General features: G+C 38.1%; 1 protein-coding gene across 2 annotated transcripts in view; it reads right to left on the bottom strand.

Annotated features, from left to right (window-relative positions):
* Nucleotides 1–601: 601 nt before the first annotated feature.
* Nucleotides 602–9,482, bottom strand: part of LOC123518587 (lysosomal acid glucosylceramidase-like) — a 164,608-nt gene continuing 155,727 nt past the window's right edge. For both annotated transcript variants that reach the window (XM_045279486.1, XM_045279478.1), the window contains one exon: nt 602–1,379. In XM_045279486.1, the coding sequence (XP_045135421.1) occupies nt 1,238–1,379 (142 nt within the window). In that variant the 3' untranslated portion in view covers nt 602–1,237. The remainder of the gene's footprint in view (nt 1,380–9,482) is intronic.

A 9,482-nucleotide genomic window follows, 5' to 3' on the forward strand; every position in this document is an offset into this window, starting at 1 on the left:
TATGATGTCATACTTTATATGGATGCCTTCCCATGTAGGATTACACTTTAATGAAAAAGTGGATTCACTTGCTCGATGTGCCATCAATAATGGTAGTGGTGATCCTGGCAATGTATGCACTTATAGCTTTATAAGATCACTAATAAGGTCTCATGTTATTTACAATATTGTTGAAGAACTGGATAAATGCTGTGAGATGAGCAGTGTTAGTACTTCACTTTACTTACAGGTCTTGAATGACACAGAGGAGTAAGTATATAGTAGACATAGTGCTTTACAAGACCTGGTCACTGTGAGACTTAGGTTGAGTTGTAAATACTAGTGGGAAGTGTCTAGAGGAGGTGAGCCTGAGCCTTGCACTAATGTGTAAGTCCTGGGGATCACGTTCTTCAACATTATGTATTGCACTGTCCTTCACTGGACGAATTTAGACCCCAGGGACACTGGGAACTTCCTGATCTTATATGCTGGTTCATTAATAATGATTTTTTAACCGAGATAATTAAGAAATATTCTATGTTTGCCTCTAGATATTGAAATGTTACTTGTGATACTGTATTTTATAGCACTGACCCAAACACAGTTATAAGATAAAAATGCATTATAATTTTGCACTTTTCTATTGATAAAAGGAAAATGTACTCTACATTAATTTTATACACACAAAGCATGGGGGTTGGCTGGCATGATCCAGCCCTCTCCTTTGTTGTTTTTCAACAAAAAATATTTTGAATTTGAGTTTGAAAAAAGAAGATAAGTGACATAAGTTTAAATTCCCAACGTATTTAAACTTTAAAACCCATTACGATATAGTACCTGGCAGGGTGGTGCACAAGATGCAGATAGGCCTAACGAAGTCATATACCAATTATAATTTTTTTTTTCGACCATATAAATGGTTTGCCTCCTTAAGAACTGGACTACACATGTTTCTGGATTTTTTAAATAGTCGTGGTGAGAAAACAATACGCTTCAGAATACGGGCAAACCAATGATGAAAAAACACTCGATATGAAGAAAGTTATTTTTTTACGAACACATGAAAGTACCGCGTGTCTTGTTGCCTTAGTTAACACATCGAGTACTTGGAAGGAGGGAGAACGGAAACACCGAGTGAGTTCCAGAGTTTACAAAAAAAAAAAAAAGTATATACATTGCACTTTTTTCATAACCCTCAATTCAAGGCGAACTCACTCTGTCAGTTATATTATATATCTATGATTTATAAAAGATGCCTTTACAAAAAATATTTCCTCTTAGCGTGGTTGGCGTCGCCATCCCAGGGCAAGAGGAGAGTCTGGAGAGAGCGAGCAGGGACGACGGCGTGGGTGAAATCTCCTCCTTCCCATTCCACTCTTACCTCCATCTCTCTGTCATCCCTGAAGGTAGAGAAACGGATGAAATTTGATTGAAGAGAGGAAAGAAAGAGGAAAGTGAGAGTTCATTCTGGAAAGAAGGAAATGTTATCTATGAGAGAGGAATACAAAGCTACTACTACTGCTATTACTACTGCTACTACTACTGCTACTACTACTACTACTACTACTACTACTACTACTACTACTACTACTACTACTACTACTAATACTACTACTATACTACTACCATTATTATTATTATTATTATTATTACCAACGACAACAACAACAATTACTACTACTACTACTACTACTACTACTAATACTACTACTACTATAAACAAGTTACTATCATCAACAACCACAATAATTATTATTAACTACAACCACGGAGGAGCCTCTGGCGTTTCGCGTTGATTTTCATTAAAATGATTACTGCTTCTGTATTAGAGACCCATCTTTGTGTGCTCAACAAATATCAAAGGTAATAGTGTTTGGCATGGACACGTACATTTCTTACTCTTTCTCTCAATCTAAACCTTCCAAATCTTGGCTTAATTAACGCAGCCTGTTTTCGCTTAGAAAAGATACGTGAGCCTTCCATCACCTGAATCTCATGCGTTTTACAATTCTGCCTGAAATTATGCCAAGTCTGTTCTCCATCTTGTCTAACATCCCTTCATTAATAGAAAATAACAAAATCCAGCTCCCATCGAGACTTCTAACATCACGACAAACACATAATAACTTTTCTTTTTCATCTTTCTCTCCTTAATTTCATCATGATGGCACCATTGCTATCTCCTCTATCTCTCAAAGCTGAACTCTTCTTTCAAACATTTGCCATTAACCCCAGTCTCTCTCTCTCCTCCTCCCTCTGACTATTTCGTGCCATCGATTAAAATTCTTTGCAATGATGTTTTCCATTCCCTCGCTGGCCTAAACCCTCGGAGGGCTTATAGACCTGATGAAATTCCTCCTATTGTTCTAAAAAAATTGTGGCTCCGTGCCTGCACGTTTGCTGGCAGAACTCCTTCAAGTCAGTCTATCAACTTCTACCTTTCCTTCTTGCTGTAAGTTTGCTTACATTCAGCCTGTTCCTAAAAAGGGTGACTGTTTTAATCCCTCAAATTACTGCCCTATGGTTTTAATATCATGTTTATCTTAGTTTTTTTCTTATTTACTTAACTCTTTAAACATTTGATGCTTTACAATCTTCTATCTTATCGCTAGTATGGTTTCCGTCGCGGCCCCTCTAGTTGCGATCTGGCTTTCCTTACTGAGTCTTGGTCAACCTCTTTTAAAGATTTGGGTGAAACTCTTGTAGTTGCCTTAGACATATCAAAAGCTTTTAATAGAATCTGTCACAGAGCTTTGATCTCCGAACTACCCTCTTATTCTTTCTATCTTTTCCTCTGTAACTTTATCTCAATTTTCCTCTCCGACCGTTCTATTGTTGTTTTGGTAGATGGCCACTGCTCTTCTAAAATCTATATACCAACAGTGGTGTTTCTCAGATTTCTGTCCTGTCACCTATTCGGTTCCTGTTATTTATCAACGATCTTTTAAACCAAAACCCCATCCATTCCTACATTAATGACACCACCACATCTTTTCAGAAACAACCATGTAGGAAGTTAACGGATCGCGCAGGGTGGCACAGAACGCCTGACTTCTCATCTTTCTAGGATGTCTGACCGAGGGACACAAAACATAGTGGTGTTCAATGTCCCAAAAACTCAATTCCTCCATCTATCAACTCAATACAACCATCTAGACATCTATCCCGTTTTCTTCAGTAACGACCAACTGTTACCCTTTTTTACATTGAACATTCTTTGTCTTTCCTTTACTACAGTAAATTGCAAATTTTACGTTACAACAGTTTCTATGAAGCTGGGCGTTTTGAGGTTTTTTCCGCAGTTTTACTCGTCCCCCTAACTATAAATTCTGTACTAGAAACTTATCCGCCCATGTATGGCATGTGTGGGGGCCTTACACTCAGTTTTTTTTTTTTTTTCTTTAGATAGTGTGGAATCTAAAGTTTTCGTTCTCCTCAATTCCTCTCCTCTGACTGGCTTGTTTTCAACCTCTCTGTCACCGATACAATGTTGCATCTCTTGCTATCTTCTACAGCTACTTTCTTGCTATTACTCTTATCTTGTTAACGGCATGCCTTCTTTCTTCGTGCGGCTTCTCTGCACAATACTTTGTTCTTCCTCTCACCCCTATTTTGTCCCTATCTCCTCTAATGCAAGAGTTAACCAGTATTCTCATTTATTCATACCTTTCCCTAGTAAATTCAGGAACTCCCAACCTGTTTCTGTACTTCCATCTTCCTATGAATTGACCTCATTAAGAGAGATTAAGAGATGATTCAAGACATTTTATCACTTTCCTTTAGTTAACTCTCGAACTTGCACGGGGACTGACATTCTACGTGGGCCTTTTTTTTTTTTTTCTTTTCTCATTCTTTTGTTTGCTCTTGGACAGCTTTCTCCTTTTATATATATATATATACATATATATATATATAAAAAAAACTTCTATTAACAATAACTACTACTACGAATAACAACTGTTGCTTTTAACAACTACTATTATTACTATCATTGCTGGTTTTCAACCGGCGTTGAAAGCCTCATGCCACTTCATTAATGATAAGGTAATCAGACAAGCAAGCTACAGGAATCGAGGACTTAGCTATTTACCATAATATTGTGGCTACCTATGATCAAACAAACACCATGCCGCACGAGCTTTCATTAGTCGTGTATTCTGGTGCTATTGCGAATGGCAGTTCGGAGGAATCCTATAAAGCTATTTACGAGTACATGCAACGTTCGCGGTGGTTGGCGGCCGTTACACCAAAGCGACTTGAACATAACTGGTTAAACCTTAAATATTTCACGGATGGTTCCTTTACCCATACAAATAAAAGAAAAAAAGAATGCTGATCAAACGGATAGACTTGTATGTTGCCTCCATCTTTCTACGAGTACGTACTTACTACTGACGGACTATTGGGGAAGACACCTCGGGCGATGAATGAGCATATACCTATATTTAGCCAACATAACAGGTCATTCTGCCACACAGACAAACATAGCTGCGGAGATCGTAGGGAGATATTTCGCGCATACTTTATTCTGTTCATGTCTTTTCTACTACCTTCAATTCACGTGTCAATTGGAAATGCATTACAGCAACTATTATGGGTAAGCATGAGGTTCTTGATCGCGTATATCAATGCATATTCCCATTACAGTTTCTGACGCACCAACTGAGAGTTATATTTGCTTCATTGGTCCCTGTAAACTCTACCTCCTTACAATGAAGTCCATTCTTCCTATGGTTCGTTAGAGTCATGTGGCTTCAGCGTTTTTTTTTTTTTTTTTTTTTTCTTGTAAGAGGCGAGGACTGGCCAAGGACTACAAAAAGATAAAAAAAAAGAAAAAGTCCTACTTAGTCACCACTCTCCTAACCGAGCCGATAGTTACATGAAGGAATTAAATTTCTGAAATGGTAAACACAACAGGAGGACCACTACGTGTAAAACATGGAATCTAACTCGGGGATGAATTGATGTATGATCGAAGTGTTGCCAACGCCCTTAGAGTTTCCTAAAGTTTGTGTCGCTATAGTGAGGTCCTCCACTGACATCGAGCTGAGGCAAGGCCCAAACCTAAGACTGGGTCCGCACTCGGAAGCGAGAAAGCTTACATAAGAGCAGTTGATGTCAAGATTGCGAAAGAAGATAGCAAGGGATGCAATATTACATCGATAATAAGTAGGTTGAAGGCAGTCTGTTGGAGGAGCTGACAAGACGCATAGCTTTTGATTCTCCCCTGTCTAGAAGAGATGTATGGGAGGAACCCCGCCATATTGAACGAAAATGGGCCCTATTCAGACTTAACAGTTCGAGGGTGAGAAAACGAGTAGAGACGACTCGAAACATCGAAGTTGAAGAAAAGGAAATAGTTTTCTGGAAGATTGTGTAGAGATGATATATGGAGGAGTTGAATTTTTGAAGCATTGAGCAATATTAAATTCACTCCGTCCCAAACATAAATTTTTGAGAGTTCAGAAGTCGGTTGTTCTGTCTGATCGTCAATGAAAAGACGTGGAAAAGTAGGCAGGGTGGTATCGTCCACATAAAGTGGATAGGACAGGAAGTTTAGTTAAGATCACTCATGAAATATAGGAAGAGAGTGAGTGACAGAAGAGAAGCTTGAGGATACATCTGATACATTTAGGAAAAGAACAATTATCGTCTAGCATAGCAGATATGGAACGTTCAGGAAAGAAACTTGATTTATGCTTACAGAGACAAGGATAAAAGCCGTAGGAAAGTAGCTTTAACATCAAAACTTTCTGCTAGACTCTATCTCAAAGGATTTTGATATGTCTAAGCCAAAAATAAAAGTTTCAGTAAAATCACTAAAAAAACATGACCAAGACTCACTAAGAAGAGGTAAAAGATCACTATTGGAGCGGCCTAAACGAAAACCATACAGGCGATCATATAGAAGATTGTGAAGTTATAAATGTTTCACAAATAACAAAAGCTAAAATAATTTTTTTTTTTTAAATATGTGAACCGAACCTGGAATATTATCCTCCGTTAAAAATCTTTAAGCAAGATAACTAGTTTAACAGTCACCCGTTTAAGGAAGACGATGAATAAAGGCTGCAAGTTTTTACCACAGTAAGGAAAGGTAGATTATGCGACATTCATTTGAAAAAGTTTGAATTGGGCAAAGTGTAAACACAGGAACAGTTTCGAACAAAAACGACACCATCTAGCTAATCCATAAACCGTCCGATGCAGGAGGCAGCAGGACTACCTACCACTAATACTATTAATTGTACTATTACTACTATTACTACAATTATTATTTTTATTACTATTAGTGCTATTAATCAACTATTATTTCAACAACTCAACTACTACAACCAACAACAATTACTATTAACTATTACTAATAAAAAGAGCTACAAATATTATCACTGACAAGAAAAGCTATTAACATTAAAAATATATATAGCAATAAAAACAATAACTATTACTGCTACTACTACCACTACCACTACTACTACTACTACTACTACTACTACTACTACCACTACCATTGCTGCACTGCCACTGCCTACTGCTGCCACTGCTACCACTGCTACTACTGCTACTACTGCTACTACCACTGCCACTGCTACTGCCACTGCTACTACCACTGCTACTACCACCACCACCACTGCTGCACCACCACCACTGCTACCACTACCACCACCACCACCACTGCTACCACTTATCACTACCACCACCACCGCCACTGTTACTCTACCACCACTGCCGTTGCCACCACCACCACAACAACAACCACCACCACCACTACCACCGTTACCACCACCACCACCACCACCACCACTATTACTACTTCATCACTACTGCTGCTGCTCACCACCACCATAACAAGAACTAACTCATATTGATATAGTAATAATAATGATAATAAAGATGATAATAATAACATTCATAATAATAATAATTACAATAATAATAACTACTACTATTGCAACTACTATTAATATTATCAACAAATAAACTTCAAACAGAACAACTACAATTTTTACTAACAAGCTGTACTAATGACAACCAATACTACTACTATTTCTATTACAACAACTACTACTATTACTACTAATACGAATAATAATTATGATAATGATAATAATAATAATAATAATAATAATAATAATGATGATGATGATGATGATGATGATGATGATAATAATAATCGTAATGCTAATGATGAAGATAATGATGATAACGATGATGATAATAACGATGATGATGACAAAGATAATGACATTAATTATCATGATGATGATGATGATGATAATGATAATAAAAATAACAATAATAATAATAATAATAATAATAATAATAATAATAATAATAATATTGAGAATACTATTATCACGACAGATAAATTTAGTTAGAGAGTGACTATTGAGTCGAAGCCAGATGGAAAAATCGAAAAATTCAATAGCACCGGCACGAGAGCAAGTCAAGTCGTTGCACACATAGACGCAACATCCAGCACTGCAACAAAAAAGAGGACAAAGAAGGTAGGAGGAAACAGAAAAGAGATACTCTCAGTTGACTTAGACATCTGTGTTTCGCTGAAGAAAAGACGATGAGGTTTAGTAGAAGAGAGGCGGTTTTCTATATACTGAAAACTAGTTCATAAAAAAAAGCTTTTACTAATACTATTAACCAAAATAATAACAACAACAACAACTGCTACTATCACTACTACTACTACTACTACTATTGCTACTATTTTTTTTATACAAGATGGAAGGCTGCCACGGGTAACAACATGATACAAAAAAGCCCATTGGAACTGCAGGTTCCCTAAAGTGTCAGAAAAAGTCATCCAGCAGCCAGGGATGTCTTGACACTGCTCTCTTAAAACTACTACTACTACTACTACTACTACTACTACTACTACTACTACTACTACTACTACTACTACTACTGCTACTACTACTATTTTTCTTATGCAAGAGGGAAGTTTGCCTAAGGCATCAAGATATTTATAAAAGGACCACTTAAACTGCATGTTCCCTAAAAGATGAGAAAGAAATTTGCCAGAAGACAAGGAAAAATGTCTTGAAACCTCCCTCAAGTCAAGTCCTAGGAAGATGAAAATACAGAAGCAGGCAGGGAGTTCCAGAGTTTACCAGAGAAAGGTATGAATGATTGAGAATACTGGTTAACTCTTGCATTAAAGAGTTGGACAGAATAAGGGTGAGAGGAAAAAGAAAGCCTTGTGCAGCGAGGCCGCAGGAGGAGGGGAGGCATGCAGTTAGCAAGATCAGTAGAGCAGTTAGCATGAAAATAGCGATAAAAGATAGAAAGAGATGCAACATTTCGGCGGTGAGAAAGAGGCTGAAGACAGTCAGTCAGAGGAGGGAGTTGATGAGACGAAAAGCTTTTGATTCCACACTATCAAATAAAACTGAGTGAAAAACCCCAAACATGTGAAGAGTACTCCATACAAGGATGGATAAGGCCCTTGTATAGAGTTAGCAGTTGGAGGGGCGAGAAAAACTGGCAGAGACGCTGCAGAACGCCTAACTTCATAGAAGCTGTTTTAGCAAGAGATGAGATGTGAAGTTTCCAGTTAAGATTATGAGTAAAGGACAGACCGAGGATATTCAGTGTGGAAGAGGAGACAGTTGAGTGTCATTGAAGAAGAGGGGATAGTTGTCTGGAAGGTTGTGTCGAGTTGATAGATGGAGGAATTGAGTTTTTGAGGCATTGAACACTACTAAGTTTTCTCTGCCCCAATCAGAAATCTTAGAAAGATCAGAAGTCAGGCGTTCTGTGGCGTCCCTGCGTGATCTGTTGACTTCCTGAAGGGTTGGTCGTCTCTGAAAGGACGTGGAAAGATGTAGGGTGGTATCATCAGCGTAGGAGTGGATAGGGCAAGAAGTTTGGTTAAAAGATCATTAATGAATAATAGAAAGAGAGTGGGTGACAGGACAGAACCCTGAGGAACACCACTGTTAATAGATTTAGGAAAGAACAGTGGCCGTCTACCACGGCTGCAATAGAACGGTTGGAAAGGAAACTTGAGATAAAGTTGCTGAGAGAAGGATAGAAACCGTAGGAGGGCAGTTTTGAAATCAAAGCTTTGTGCCAGACTCTATCAAAAGCTTTTGATATGTCTAACGCGACAGCAAAAGTTTCACCGAAATCTCTAAAAGAGGATGACCAAGACTCAGTAAGGAACACCAGAAGATCACCAGTAGAGCGACCTTGACGGAAGCCATACTGGCGATCAGATAGAAGATTGTGAAGTGACAGATGTTTAAGAATCTTCCTATTGAGGATAGATTAAAAACTTTAGACAAGCAAGAGATTAAAGCTATAGGACGGTAGTTTGAGGATTAGAACGGTCACCCTTTTTAGGAACAGGCTGAATGTAGGCAAACTTCCAGCAAGAAGGAAAGGTAGAAGTCGATAGACAAAGTTGAAAGAGTTTGGCCAGGCAAGGTGCAAGCACGGAAGCACAGTTTTTGAGAACAATAGGAGGGACCCCATCAGGTCCATAA

Source organism: Portunus trituberculatus, chromosome 6 (assembly GCF_017591435.1).
Source record: "Portunus trituberculatus isolate SZX2019 chromosome 6, ASM1759143v1, whole genome shotgun sequence".
Lineage (NCBI taxonomy): Eukaryota > Metazoa > Arthropoda > Malacostraca > Decapoda > Portunidae > Portunus > Portunus trituberculatus.